Here is a 15,901-nt window from a genome sequence, read left to right as displayed (position 1 = left end):
ACTATGTGTGTTCCTCAGAGGCGGTGAAGTGTCTGCCCAATGGGAAGCCAGCACCCCGAGCCCAGCTGACGTGCAACAAGAGTGGAGGGGCAGAGGTCTGCTCGCTCTCCTGCCCCTCCAACGCCCTCTTCCTTGCAGGTAAACACACACACACACACACACACACACACACACACACACACACACACACAGCTAAACAAAACAGAGTGAATATAAAATGTATTGTGCTCACACAGCTTTCCTATTTTCCATATGGTGGGTATTTACAGATTTACAGTATGAACCATAAAGTATTAGTGCTAACACAACAAAACATGGAGTTCTAATGTTTATATTAGAATAATTATTTAAGTTAATAAGTTAAGGAAGAATACCGAACATTTGCGAGTTAGAGCTTTAGAAAGCAGCCTTGCCATTCATTACCAAGTACAACATGCCAAACTGTAGCTAGGCATGGCTCGAGGGATGGCAATTCTTTTGGTCACTTTGGTAAATCACTTTGGTAAAGACTGAATCTCAACAACTGTTGGATGGATTGCCATGACATTTTTGAGTTGATGAATCCTGCTGACTTTGGTGACCCCCCCCCCAAACCCCCCCCCAAAATAAAATACTGGATGAGCACAAACTTCAGGGATTCATGGTTCCTACGATGAATCCTGTGGACTTTGGGGATCCCTGGCCTTGTCTTCTAGTGCCACCATGAGGTTGACATTTTATGGTTGTTTACGAAATATCTCAACAACTTGTGGCTGGATTGTGATGAAATACAGTATGGTACAGAAATGCATGGTCCCCAGAGGACGAATACATTTGATCCCCTGGCTTAAATCTAGCACCATCATCCGGTCAAAATAACTGCAAAACTAATGGCATCCCCATCAGCCTCAGCTGCACTTTGTGTTTACTGCTAATTATCACATGCTAACATGCTAACCCAAGATGGTGAACATGGTACAAACCATAGACAGTATATAAGAATGGACCAACAGATCCCGTTGCTCTGGACGGAGACCAGTGAAGGATATTAGAAGCACTTTTCCGGTGATGGCTGAGCGTTACTGCGCAGCCTCCAACTGAGAGAGACGACGTAGATGTGACGTGAGCAACCTGTCTGAAAGTTGGAAGTCTTCTGGTAGCTGTGCCAAGAGAAATCTCAATCATTCCGAATCTTGCAGAGACGGAGAGCGTAGGTATATGTAAGGAGATAACATAGGCACAGGCTAATTATTGATCACTAAAAGTTAGTTAACATTAGTAATTAAACTTAAACAGCTAATGTAAGTCCAAACTGCCAGAGAGTTTCTCCTGTACTATACGGTAATTCCTCTACTATGTAACAGTAAGTCGCGTGGTTATGACACAATCGTTAGCCTATTTTTACCAAAATGTCTGCTACGGAGCCATAACGTGAGATACAAGGTAATGGAGCCTTTTATACATTGTCATGTTTCTTTAGAAATGAACAATGGACAAATAAAGTATTTAAACGCTTCAGGTGTTTAGTTATTCGCTGTCAAAGTGACGTCAAAATGAATGGCAGTCAATGGGATGCTAACGGGGGGTGAGTGCTTGTTAGCATCAAAATGGCTCCATACGTGCTACGCGTTGTGAGGAGAAGCTTACCCCCTTGAAACAAACCTGCTAACAGTCATTGTAAATGTGAGCTTATTTTTTTCAAGTTCTTTTTTATGGCAGGCTTCACAACCCCACTTTCCACCTTAAATGTGCTTATAGCTTCTGTACCTAACAATGAAACAATCTAATCTAAACAGTTAAAATAACTGAAAGTATTGTGACGTGCCTATTGCACTGTGCAGAGTTTAAAGTGCAGAGTTCAAAGTGACATCTTCAAGTTGCTTGTTCTTTCCAACCTATGGTCTATAGCTCATAATGCTATGTGGCAAGGAAGGGGATCATTATTAGGCATTATTTAGCCTTTTTTGTGTCCTGGCTGGGATATACAGTACTATAGAGGGACTATGAAGGTGTTATTACCGTAAATTATTAATTTCGTTGTTGTGACCTTTTTTTCTGCATTTCATGTTCGTTAATTTTCATTTGGGGATGGGTTAGATATACATATGTGTCAAGTTTGTGTTTTGTCTGGAAGTGATCTGGGTATAAAGATTATTATAGACCAAATATAATGAGAGAGAAAATGGGAAACATTTTATTTGTGGAATTGCTCTTTATTTATGTAAAGAGAAATATACTGTAATTCATATTGCGAAAAAAGTCACAGTTGGTGACCCAGCAAATGGAACTAAAACACTCTAAAATGAGCTTTACTGCCGGATGTATAGTTTCAGCGGCCACATTGCACACGCTGCTTCCCTCTGGTGGTGACAGCTTGCTGTCACAGCTTTCTGTACCATCCTTTCCTCTTGATGCCACTGATGCTTGATGAAGGCACTCACACTCTTTGTTGCTGTATTGGTTGATCCTCAGGCTCTCCACTCAGAATGATGTGTTTTTCACTCTGCAAAGTTTTCTTGGCTTCTCCCATCCCAGCACTTTGGCTGGCAACCCTGTCTATCCTCCTGTGATAGTACTTAACACACATCTGTAAATCGATTACATTCTTTCATCATGCCTTTTTTCCCAGAGCGAGGCCTTCGCTCCATTTAACTTGGCCGCCATGGTGTGAGAATGATGGATAGCTCTCAGGCATGAAGTGAAATATTTGTTTTTCTGTCTTTTTGGAGTGCCGCTTAATTTTCGGGGGAAGAGAGCCATGTAAATTCCTGTGGCTTGATGCAGCCGGGGCTCTTATTTAATCATCTCGCTTTTATGACCTCCGAAGGCTTCATCGTTCATTTCTTACTTGAAATGCGTCTTTGTGTGTGTGTGCATCAAGACAGGATTCATAGATCTTTCATTTGGGCTTCCATTTCTCAATAGGGGTTTATGGTGACATGGCAGCGGAGTTTCCTCTGGGCTGTCAGTCATGTTTCTAAATACAGGAGGAGAGTAAGGTCATACAGCATTTATAAAATTCTTCTTAATCCTCAGAAGTGGACGTGGCCCAGCCCACCGCCAAGTTAAACACACATGCTTCCATACCGTACCTAAAAACTAAAACCAAAAACTTCCTAACCTCTCATCATCATGTCTGATATCTCTCACTGTAGTCTAATATGTGTGTGTTCCTTACAGACTCAGAGAACAGCTACACACTGAGCTGCGGAGTGCCTGTCCAGCCTGGTAAAGCTCCTCAGAAGAGGAATGCCACCACTGCGTTACCTACATGTGCCGGTACAGTAGGCCTGAGAAAAAGCTGTTACTAACACTCAAAATATGATGATGGTACTGTATTATCTTAAGCATATATCTGATTAATTAATACCTTAGGATAGTGATTACCAACCAGGGACACTTGTACCCCAGGGGGTACTTCTGCTAGTGCCTGGGGGTACTTGGAAAGATTGTGGAGTAGCTCAACTAATAAAAAATAGAAATTATCATTTGATTAAAAAATATGTAATATGTAACAGCTGCAGACAGGACTTTTAAACTGGTAGCTAAAAGTAATGCATTATCGTCTGAAATGGTTAGCTGAAAGTATTGAAAGAATTGTAGGATTAAAAAGCTAAAAGTATTGCATGCGGCTGATACAGTTTGAATAGTTAGCTAAAACTACTGACTAAACTGTTTAAATAGTAAGCTACAACTACTGACTAAACTGTTTAGTTAGCTAAAACTACTGACTAAACTGTTTAAATAGTAAGCTAAAACTACTGACTAAACTGTTTAAATAGTTAGCTAAAGCTACTGACTAAATAGTTAGCTAAAACAACAGACTAAACCGTTTAAATAGTTAGCTTAAGCCACTGACTAAATAGTTAGCTAAAACAACAGACTAAACTGTTTAAATAGTTAGCTTAAGCCACTGACTAAATAGTTAGCTAAAACAACAGACTAAACTGTTTAAATACCGTATTTCCTCAAATAAAAGCCGGGGCCTTTATTTATCTGAACTGCAGAAGGTACCAGGCTTGTATTTGAAGCAGGCTTTTATTAGAGGTAGGCCTTTATTTCTAATTCCATCTGTTTGATAAGTATAATTGTTTTAAATAAACGTTTTTAAATGAAAAGCCATAGTGTTCCAGTGGATAGAGATCATTCATTTTTTAAGCATTTAAGCATTTGCATTTGCAAAAATATCACCATATACAACAACAGCCAGAAGGGAGACAAAGCAATTTGGGTCAGAATTAATCAAACACCACCATTGTGTCAGTTTGAACCCTGTAAATGTACCGGGTATTTATTTAAAATACAGGTACACCAGTATCTGATTAACGTTACAGACGGTAGCTAGCTAGCTTTGTTTCTAGCTCCAACTTTTTTCCTCCCACCTCCAGCTAGCTAGCCGTGCTGGGGTCATCCCTATGTTCCCCGGGTCCTATGTTCCCCGTTTTTCCCAAAAAGGGTCCTATGTTTCCCTGTAGCAATACATACCGGGGAGCATAGGACCCTTTTTCTGGAAAAGGGTCCTATGTTCCCTGCAATCTATCAATCTTTATGGTAGGGTTAGGGTTAGGGTTAGGGTTAGCCATGGAATTTGGCAGTAATGGTGGAAAAAGTAACAGACCGGGGAAAAATAGGACCCTTTTTTTGAAAAAGGGTCCTATGTTCCCCACTCTCATACAAAGAGGGGAACATAGGACCCAGGGAACATAGGACCCGGGCAACATAGACACGCTCCCGCCGTGCTCTGCTCTTGTCGGCTAATCTTGTCAGCTCATCCTTCTGTTTCTTCCAGTATCGGATTCTCCTGGGGTCAATGTCGAAACGTCTCGCAGCTTTTCACCCGAGTTTTCCTCCACATACTTTAAAACTCTTTTCGTTTTGTTGTTGAAAAGTCCGTCACTCTCTTCTCTGCCAGCACTAAATGAGACCCATGTTACATCCAATGTAGCTACTGCCATCTATTGGCACCTGTACATTACTACAAACTACACTTGGCTGAGTGTAACACATACAGCCGCATTGACTAAAATACCGGTAGGACAATAATCCAGAAAAACAAAGTGTGGAAAAAAGCATGAATATATTGTTGAATCTGTTAAATTAAATTGGTAGAAATGTACATTACAATGAACTTGAATTTTATTTTGACTTAATATTATATGAAAGGCACTTAGGAGATTATCCACACTATTTTTTCCCCGGCCTTAATTTGAGACCGGCCTTTATTTGTCCCTGTTGACCATGCCCCCGGCCACTATCAGAGGCCCGGCTTTTAATTGACTACCGGTTTTTATTTGAGGAAATACGGTAGTTTGCGTAAGCCACTGACTAAATAGTTAGCTAAAACAACAGACTAAACTGTTTAAATAGTTAGCTAAAGCTACTGACTAAATAGTTAGCTAAAAGTAATGGATAAACGGTTGACACACTCAGCTTCATTACCAATAAGTAGTACAACGATTGCTTACCAAACCAGCTAAGTGTTGACAGTACAGTTGTATGAAAAAATTAACAATATCCACTTTTACGTAATTAATAGTTTTATCCATTTGGAACATAAATTAAATAAAGTTACTTTCAAAAAGACCAAACTCAGATTAAGGGGGAAGATAATGTACTCTTTACACACCTGTGGTTTCTATCATGATTAACAGTGTTGTGTTTCTCTCTGCTGTGAATGAATAAAGACACACTGGCCCCACCCATCAAACAGAAGGCCAGGTTCAAGATCAAAGACGCCAAGTGTCACCTGAGGCCCCGCAACAAGGAGAAACACAGAGATTCATCCAAGCAGAACCTGCAAGGTAAATACATTGTACTGGATTAGCAAGTGTTTAGGAAGCCACTAGCATTTATAATCTATATTTTAACTGAAAGTCTGCACTTATCTTTAGTGCTTCATTACAACGCATTATAATCTTCTACCTCATGACTCTTCCTCTCCTCCTCCCCATACTTCACCTCTGTATTTTCACCTGGAAGGAGGCCACTTCCCCTGCACTGACGACTGCCAGGTAACTTTTGTCAACCTCAAGTGCGACTCGTCTAAGAAGCGCCGACGAGGACGCAAATCTCCTTCCAAAGAGGTTTCCCACATCACAGCTGAGTTTGAGATGGAGATGAAGGAGGAAGAGGCTTCGGGTGAGATGTTCTGCCTTACCTGTTTTATCGAACTCCAACTGGAATGAAATAGTAAACATTCATACAGTGCAAAGAGAATTTACAAAGAATGCATGCATACCTTACAGAAGAGTATGTAGGCTTTCAAAACTGGAAATACCAAATCAATCTCAGAAATTGCTACGGAAAGTCTCTTGTGGTACCGAACCATATACAGAATACAATATGATGTACATAAACAAGCAAATCATTCAGAAAGAAAAGATTTCATTTTTGATCAACACCCATTTTTTGCCTCAGACACGTGTAATGTGGACTGTGTGCGGGAAAAGATGAAGCAGAGGCTGCAGAGCACCATGCGGACGCTCAGGAAATCCATCAACAAACAGCAGTTTTACATCCAGTTCTTTGGGACAGAGTACGAGGTGGCCCAAAAACCATCCAGGGTACCAGAGGGAGCTGAGGCCTGCAGCACGGGTCAAGTCCTCCGAGAAGGAAAGTGTGGTTAGTACTGAGTTTTACTAGTTGTCCATTAGTGTCATGATGTTGATGCCCTGTTTTTGATGAAAAAGATCAACAGGAGCCACAGAAAGTACCCATCTGGGGCACCTTGTTAGCTCACCTGGTAGAGCGTGGGCCCCATGTATTAAGGCTCAGTCCTTACCGCAGTAGCCCAGGGTTCAATTCCGACCTGGGGCCCTTTGCTGCATGTCTTCCCCATCTCCTCCCGCTTTCCTCCCTACAGCTGTCCTATCAATTAAAGCCCCCAAAAAATGAATAAAATTATAATCTTCAGAAAGTATCCACCTGTGTCTTCCTCCTCAGTGAGCTGTGGTGTGGGGACGTTCTACAGCGGGGAGCAGGAGCAGTGTGTCCAGTGTCCTCCCGGTACCTACCAGGACACGGTGGGTCAGCTGTCCTGTGAGCCATGTCCCAGCACTGAAGGACAGGGCATCGCTGGCGCCAAGAACGTGTCTCAATGTGGAGGTAAGTCACCATCTCGGCATTACAGTCATTTCAAACACATCAGATCTTACATCCTTGCTCCAACAGTACTGAAACAATTGCTGTTGATTGCTGAAACTATTCCAAATGTACTAATCATGTTAACACACAGGAGCTGGTCCATTAGAGCAGTGGTTCTCAACCCAGGGGTCTGGACCCCCAAGGGGGTCTGCAGATCATTTCTGGGGGTCGCCAGATGGTTGGGGAGAACACCAAGCTCATTATTCCAGGAAGGTTGCGACTCAAAAAAAGTTGAGAACCACTGCATTAGAGTACCTTAAATGTTTATCCTGTCTGCCAATCAACTATAGACTTTCTTTCCTTCTTTTATCTTTGTCATTGCTGAAAATTGGGACATTTTAATTTTCCTTTGGCTAAAAGTACAGCAGTATTACTGCAGGTAAAATAAGTCTTCTCTACATTGGCGACATACAGTACATATTACATGCATGTATAATGTGTGTTGGGTTGGCACCACCTAGTGGTCATTCATGCAAAGTGAATCTGAGCGACAGCCACAGGAGAGCACCACAGACCAGAAGTGTGTTCAGTTACTGAACTCTTTGTGGTGAGTGGAGATTAGAAATTTTATTTACCAACTGATCCTACACTGAGAAACACTCTTACATTGTGTAATCAGTATCCAACTTCAAACAGTGCCTTAGAGAGACAAAAAGCTACAGATACATTAAGAGGATCACAGAGAAATTAAAGACAGGTGATTTTCTTCTGTCCTTCCCTCAGGTCAGTGTACAGCAGGTCACTTCTCTGCTGACGGGTTCCGTCCATGCCAGCCTTGTGCGCTGGGTTCCTACCAGCCAGAACCAGGCCGAGTCCTCTGCTTCCCCTGTGGTGGAGGTCTCATGACCAAGTATGAAGGATCAGTGTCCTTCAGGGACTGTGAGGCCAAAGGTGATGCTTTGTGTCTGTGTGTGTCATTGTCTTTGTGTGTCAGATAGTGTGCATCTCTTTATGTCTACTGTTTGTCTGTTGATATAGTATTTTTTTGGTACGCACAACATCTAAACAGCACTGTGGCAGCCAAAATGCATTTACATTTATATGAGGGGGGGCTATAATCAGAGATATGCTTTTATTTTGTATCTTCAATGTAGATGTCAGTTTGCCGTTTAAAAAACAATTTTTCTCTAGCACTTTGAAGAATGTATGGCTTTAATTAAAATGTCTCAACAACTATTGAAAGGATTACCATGGAATTTGGTACACACATCCATGTCCCCCTCAGGATGAATTGTAATATCTTTGGTGATCCTCTGACTTTTCATCTAGCACAGGGGTCTTCAACGATTTTTAAGCCAAGGACCCCTTAACTGAAAGAGAGACGGAGCAGGGACCCCCCAATTGTATAAAATTAACCTGGGCCTACACTAACGTGTAGGGCAGCCTAAAGCCTTTATAGATACATTTTTTGCATACAATACAAGCTATTCAATTGTTGGCATGATTTTATAAATCATGTTTTGATGTTAAACATACATGTGGCACATTGAATCCTTTTAATTAACTGTGGATGGCCTTAGTGACTACCTTACCTATGGGCCAGTAAGCCTATTATCAAATAGGCAGATTTACATTTGCTAATAATATGTTGGATTTATGTTAAGGTCGTGACACACCAACCCGATTTTCGGCCGTCGGACAGTCTGGAGAAGTCAGTGAAACGAGTCTGTTCAGTGTGTTTTCCGTGCCGTCGTCTGTTGGTGGGGCCGTCGGCCTTCATTTTGGCCGATTTGACATGTTGAATTGGAAGGCAGGCACTACCGGCAGTCGGACTCAAATGACTAATCTGATTGGTAGAGTGCTAACTAGGGCTTTGACGCCGAACTTCGATATTCGAATATAATTCGAATATAATTCGAATATTAAAAAAAATATTGATATTCGAACGAATATTAGGCAGCCCTTAATATTCGAATTTCGAACCTGTTATGGGCATTATTTTTTTGTTAATGTGTTTGCTTGTAAACCTTGTTTTCAATGCAGATTCCGAGGCTTTTTCACGCATTTCAAAATGTAAACACGTCACGGCGACGCATGTTGCTCGGCCGTGGCTTGGTAGCGCATTTCCCCTGACTCATTTCCTGGTTCTCTTTCTCAATCAACAACGTAAAATTAAGGAGAGGGTTAACTTCTCCTGCTCCAGATTTCCCACCGTGGTCAGAAAGAACAGGGGAGACACTTTGTTTCTCTCACTAAGACTATAGAGTCGCTACTCGCTCTGAAGCTACCGGTTATCACCGTCACTCTCTCACAACACACACTCCACACACACACACACACACACACACACACACACACATACACACGCGGCTCGACGCACACACCAGCGCAAAAGTATGAACATCAGACCACTTACGTAGGCTACGGTGAAATATCCGACCTTCCTGTTGAAAGCATATTGTTTGTGTTTAATCCAGGGTCTGACTTTTAATTTAAAAAAAAAACAAACAGTGGTGGCAGTGTGTTTTTCTTCCAACAACATCATTGCACGCCTACTGACTGATACACTGCCCTCTGGTGGACAGAACATATACGAAGTTTGATACCAATATAAGCCTTACTGAAGGCATTTAATGGTCAAAATATTATTAATAAATATTCGAATATATTCAAATATTATTATTATAAACATATAATATAAATATTATTTCATAAACAAACAAACTTCGAATATGATTTTTGGGCAAAAGTCAAAGCCCTAGTGCTAACCCGGAAACGAGGAGTGGGATAAGCGTGACTAGAGTCTCTCAAAATCTGACGAAAATCTTTTAAACTGACCTTTGTCGATCTGAAATGAAGACAGATTCAGCAACTGCACGGCCTATTTCTCGCTTAAAATGTTTTCAGAAACACGTTTCGGTGAACTATTTTAGTAAAATATGACATGACAGTCTGTCTTTGAATTTCCGGAGAAACCAGACCCACGTTACACGTTCGTCCAATCAGCTGCCAGTTTTCAGTTTTGGGCGACAATACAGATTAGCGCCGCCTGCTGTTATGGAGACGTATTACGTCTCGTCGCTTTGGTGTGTTCCGAGGCACTTTTTTGACCAACTCGGGGAGACTGATCAGTCCAACTGCCTTTTCTGCCGACGTTCGGCCGTCTGGTTGGTGTGTCAGGGGCATTAGGCCAATTTGGTGGCCCCCCTGGAGTAACTCTAAGGACCCCCTAGGGGCCCCGGACCCGATTAAAAACACAATTTTCCAAAGCTTTTTTTATCCATGTGTGAAAGTTAAATAGATATCTGGTAGATGGCAGTAACACACAGTGGTACACAGCCCACACATTATTCATGACATTAATCAGACTATAAGGTCTGCATTTACAAAAAACACCGGGAAATTTGCGCAAACCCGACCTGAATCAAGCCCTTGGGGAAATTTGAGAAATTATAGCTCAGCCATAACCTGACGGATAGGGTCGGGTCCAATCGGATTAGAGCTGGAAATCCAAGCTCTACTGTAGACTCTAAGGCTTGTTTAGTATTCTATAGGTTGGTTGACTACCGTGTAATTGGAGCTTTTTATCTTATGTGCCACTTTAAAACTGCATATGTTAATGCTGGCATTTGCAAAGACACAAGCCATTTGTCAGCAGTTTCATTGTTAATGCTGTCATAAAGTAGTGTTCAGATGTTTATGAGATGGCAGTTTGCACATGTAGATGATAAAGTCATCTGTACAGGGTTTAGTTCTCTGTTTATATGCTTGCTTTGTAATCTAGGCAGGAATAATATCACAGCTGTGTGATGTATCTTGTAGATGGCCTGCTGTTTATTCTCGTTCATTTTATACTGTGTGTACACTGACTGCCTCCTGTTCCTCCTCAGTGCACTGTGCTCCTGGACATTACTACAACTCCAGTACCCATCGCTGTATCCGCTGCCCAGCAGGAACCTACCAGTCTGACTTTGGGCAGAACTACTGTATCACCTGCCCGGGGAACACCACCACTGACTTTGACGGTGCCACCAACGTGTCCCACTGCAAAAGTAATGTTGTTCTATATATATATATAAAGTATATAACTGATCTTATCACCTTATCCAGAGTGATTGATAATGAGTGCCAGAGGAGAATACAGTAGGTTTTAAGTATTGAGCTCAACAGTGTGGTTCTGAAAGTAAAAATCTCATTCATTTTCTCCATAAGGATTTTGATTATTAGCCATAAGATCTAAACCAGGGCTGTCAAACTCATTTTAGTTCATGGGCCACATCCCCCTAATTTGATCTTAAGTGGGCCAGACCAGTAAACCACTCCAGAAAGATCAGAAACTGTATCTGCCACAGAGTTTCTTGTCAGCTTGATGTTGCGCTAGTTGCTTCTGCTACGACAGCATTCTAAGACCGTTGTAGGAAAAAAATAATGTTACAGACCCGGGAGAGAGCGGGAATATTCTGAGAAAAAACTCAGAATTTCTAAGATTAAAGTCGTACATTTACGGAAAAAGAACTCTGATATTCTCTGAGATTAAAGTGGTAAATTTGGAATTGGAATGAATTACTTCTCTGCAATTTTCACACTTTGCAAAGTCATCCAGTGGGCCTGATTGGACCATTTGGCGGGCCGCTTCTGGACCACGGGCCGTATGTTTGACACCCCTGGTCTAAGCCATCCAAGGTAGACTGACCACGAGCTCCGAGGTTGTGAAACGAAAGTTTCTGCTCCTGTAGAAGCCACAATTTTTTTTTTAAATCAACCTTGTATCAAGAAAAACATGTTTTATTCGCAATTTCATGGAGAAATACTACACTACCCACAATCCTAAGCGCAACACCGGCATCTCTATGTGGTGGAGCTCGCTTTAACCATGGAAATGTTTACCGCACCTGCAAACCCGCGAACGGCTAGAGCAAGCGGCTGTCACCGAAGTCTATGATCGTTTCTGTACACAGTCTTGTACCTTTGCCTTTTTTGACATTTTCAAAATGTTGGTTTTTTTTGCGCCGAATCAAATGTTTTATGGTCACAATTCCTCTCGTAGCTGGTTGGCTTGGTTCCAGGCCTAAAACTTTCTATACAGGCATTTAATGAAACATCAATGGAAAATCACTTCGGGAACCAGAGCCGTTCCAAAAATGGGCAGTCACCGTTGAGCTCTATTGACAGGAGTCATGTTTGTTTCTATTATTCTGCCCTCAGACCAGCTGTGTGGAGGCGAGCTGGGAGAATACACAGGCTACATTGAGTCTCCTAACTACCCTGGAGATTACCCATCCAACGTGGACTGCGTCTGGACCATCAACCCACCACACAAGAGGCGGATTCTCATCGTGGTACCAGAGATCTTCCTCCCCATCGAGGATGAGTGTGGAGACGTGCTGGTCATGAGGAAGAGTGGTAAAGAAAAAAATCACAATACTACAGTTAGTTTTTTACCAGTTGATCAGACAGATTCATGGTCTTTATGTTGGTAGTCTGCAAAACTCAAAATGCAACGGTAATGTCCATTGCCAGCCAAAGGGTTGGCACTTGTACTCTGTTTCTGTGTGTGGTTTTGCTTGAATGTTAACCTCTGGCTGGACATCAACGAGGTATTTATTTCTGTTTCCCCACAATAAGCCTCTTTTACACATGATTAATCATGCAAGAATGACACTCATGATGCCCTTAGGATAAACACACACAAATTATTCTTCAGTGGCAAAATAGATTATTAGATTGGATTAGATTTCATTGCACATTGTCACAAGTGCATAGCAACGAAATGTAGTTGGCGTCCAACCAGAAGTGCTTTAAGCAGTGACTGAATAACATATGCTACAGTATGTAGTGTGTAGGGATGGGGATCGTTAATTTGTATTGAAATTGATACCGTTTTAGAGACTGCTTAACTATCCAAGTCTTTACCGATAGCATTATCGATACATATCTATTATTTGATGGAAAGACGAGACGAAAAGTTCTTAATCTTATCAGAACTATTATTGCTTTTAATGCAGAAACTGTGAGTCTGTGACTGTTTGATTTCTTCTGTCGCTGTTTCTGTATTAACGATCTGATTCAGCGGCCCACAGAGCGGTGCTGTCCGTAGCCGGTCCAACTATGTTTTGGACGATTTGCGGTGGGGAGGCTAGTCTTTACCGATGGTCTTTAAGCACACACTGTGCTTGTGAATCATTTTCCCGGTTCACGCACGTATCTATTTTTAGACATAACGTTATATGATCCACTAGTCTCAATAGCAGTATCGAATGCTCGTACCTTATTAATTTTCGTGTTTTGGAACCGGGTCCTTAATAGAACCATATGCAAACCTGCGTCATTTAGTCCGGTTCAATCCGACTCTGGTTTGTTTCCCCCTTTGATACAATTAGTTGGGCACATATGAACACGGCAATCATACAGTACATACAGAGATGCTTTCTCACAGAAGTATGCACTAATCCTGAGTTTACTTTCTCACTCCCATACACATGTAACCAAAAAAAGCGGTGTGAAAGTTCTTTGATTCTTGATTTTGGTTCAGAATATATTTCGTATGGAAAGAAACAGAACCACGTTTACCAACTCAAAGTGGTGGAATGTAACTAAGTACATTTACTCAAGTACTGTACTTAAGTACAAATTAAGATTTTTGCACACAAAACACATGTAGTTTATAAAATACAATGCTTTATTATAAATTGAACTACCCAACAATATACAGGCCTACAAGTCCAGCTGAAATGATTGGACCATTAAACACTGAGTTGATTGACAGAACTGTTTGGATCATTTCCAGTTTCTAAAATGGGAGGATTTTACTGCATTGAGCATTTTTAATACTTTAAGTACATTTTCCTGATGATGCCTACATATTTTTTTCCTTAAGTTTAACTTTCAATGCAGGACTTTTACTTGTAAAAAGAGTATTTTTACAGCGTGGTATTAGTACTTTTACTTAAGTAAAGGATCTGAATTCTTCTTCCTAACTGCCAACTTATCTCCTGATACATACCAGATGATGAACTACATGTCTATAAAACCCTAAGGATGTGGAAAAGTACTATTGTGACATGTTTGTACTCTTCCTCCAGCCCTTCCCACCTCCATCACCACCTATGAGACGTGTCAGACCTATGAGCGGCCCATCGCCTTCACCTCTCGCTCTCGCAAGCTTTGGATTCAGTTTAAGTCCAACGAGGGCAACAGTGGCAAAGGGTTCCAAGTTCCATACGTCACCTACGACGGTGAGTCCCCTTCCACACAGCTCTCACATCTCACATACAGGCTGCCGCGAGTGGCTTCCTAATCATTTAAAAATGATCAATTTACTTGTGAATCATGTGATTAATTATTTGTTGTTACTGATTTTTCTACCTTTATTCTATATACTCTATGATGTGTGGTTCCCTGTCCTGTTCCAGAGGACTACCAGCAGCTGATAGAGGACATAGTGCGAGATGGCAGGCTCTACGCCTCCGAGAACCACCAGGAGATACTAAAGGTATTTATCAGTCTTAGATTCCCCACACACACACACACACACACACACACACACACACACACACACACACATATCCCTAGTCACTACACTTTGCACTAACCTTCATCCTGGACTATACATCTGCCCTTTGAACATTATATATGGATAATATATAGTAGTATTATATAATATATAGTATTTTTTTTTTGCATTCTGCACTCCGTCCATTCATGTCTGTATTTATTGTTTATTTCTTATTAATGTTAAATGTTTGTTTGTGTATGTATGCACCATTCACCAAGGCAAATTCCACGTTGGTGTAACTTACTGTGGCAATAAACCCTTTTCTGATTTTTTTCTTTTATAATAAAAGAAATAAAGGTTGAAAAAGTCCTCACCTCCTATGATTGGTCCATGACACTCTTTGTCCTTGTGTCCTCCCTACAGGACAAGAAGCTGATAAAGGCCCTGTTCGACGTGCTGGCCCATCCCCAGAACTACTTCAGGTACACGGCACAGGAGTCCAAAGAGATGTTCCCTCGCTCCTTCATCAAGCTGCTGCGCTCCAAAGTCACCAGGTTCCTAAGGCCGTACAAATAGACGGGGCCTCTCCGCTGTCCTGTTAAATCCAGCAACCTAAATGTAAACCCCCCCCCGTCTACTTCTCCACGGCCTTGGTCAATAAGTTTTTGTATCCATTTTATGATTACACATTTTTCCTCAATCCTCACATGCTGCTGCTTTGACCCCTTTAAGTAGTAACACATCACTAACTGACACCCTTCCCTCTAGCTACTGCAGCTTTTTCTGTAAGGTTTGACCGATATGGGTTTTTGCAGGCCAGTATTCATATTTTTATAAAAAAGCAGAAGATGCCTGATATATATTGTTTTCTTAAATTTGACAATTTAATACCGAACATGTATTGAGTATTGAGGGGTTTTTCTCAGTTTGGTACGGTAACATTTAGCAGCTCCTTAAGGCAGGGTGGCCCTGCGTGGTCCAGTGAAGGTGCAATATCTGCAACACTGGTGGTGCATGGTCTAATTGAATATTGAATACTGAATTGAGTATTTTTCAACAAATAAACAACAAAATGAAATAGACTCAGCATAGCAAACCTCCACATTCTTTGTCTGAGGTTGGTTTCAGTAACAAGTAGTGGTGGAATGTAACTAAGTACATTTACTCAAGTACTGTACTTAAGTACAAATGTTGAGGTACTTGTACTTTACTTGAGTCTTTTCTTTTCATGCCACTTTCTACTTTTACTCCATTTCAGAGCGAAATATTGTACTTTTTACTCCACTACATTCATCTCACAGCTTTAGTTACTTTACACATTTAGATTTATTATAAATTAAATCA

General features: G+C 41.3%; 1 protein-coding gene across 5 annotated transcripts in view; it reads left to right on the top strand.

Moving 5' to 3' along the window:
* Positions 1-15,754, top strand: part of scube1 (signal peptide, CUB domain, EGF-like 1) — a 132,931-nt gene extending 117,177 nt beyond the window's left edge. For 3 of the 5 annotated variants that reach the window (XM_031288197.2, XM_031288196.2, XM_031288198.2), the window contains 12 exons: positions 19-138; positions 3,160-3,258; positions 5,664-5,780; positions 5,959-6,117; positions 6,397-6,600; positions 6,922-7,083; positions 7,846-8,013; positions 10,953-11,114; positions 12,268-12,465; positions 14,145-14,297; positions 14,475-14,554; positions 14,981-15,754. In XM_031288197.2, the coding sequence (XP_031144057.1) occupies positions 19-138; positions 3,160-3,258; positions 5,664-5,780; positions 5,959-6,117; positions 6,397-6,600; positions 6,922-7,083; positions 7,846-8,013; positions 10,953-11,114; positions 12,268-12,465; positions 14,145-14,297; positions 14,475-14,554; positions 14,981-15,133 (1,775 nt within the window). In that variant the 3' untranslated portion in view covers positions 15,134-15,754. The remainder of the gene's footprint in view (positions 1-18; positions 139-3,159; positions 3,259-5,663; positions 5,781-5,958; positions 6,118-6,396; positions 6,601-6,921; positions 7,084-7,845; positions 8,014-10,952; positions 11,115-12,267; positions 12,466-14,144; positions 14,298-14,474; positions 14,555-14,980) is intronic. The other 2 variants (XM_035995951.1, XM_035995950.1) reach the window with 1 other exon arrangement.
* Positions 15,755-15,901: the final 147 nt, after the last annotated feature.

The sequence above is a fragment of the Sander lucioperca genome, chromosome 20 (genome assembly GCF_008315115.2).
Source record: "Sander lucioperca isolate FBNREF2018 chromosome 20, SLUC_FBN_1.2, whole genome shotgun sequence".
Classification (NCBI taxonomy): Eukaryota; Metazoa; Chordata; class Actinopteri; order Perciformes; family Percidae; genus Sander; species Sander lucioperca.
This window is presented reverse-complemented; position numbering and strand designations above follow the sequence as displayed.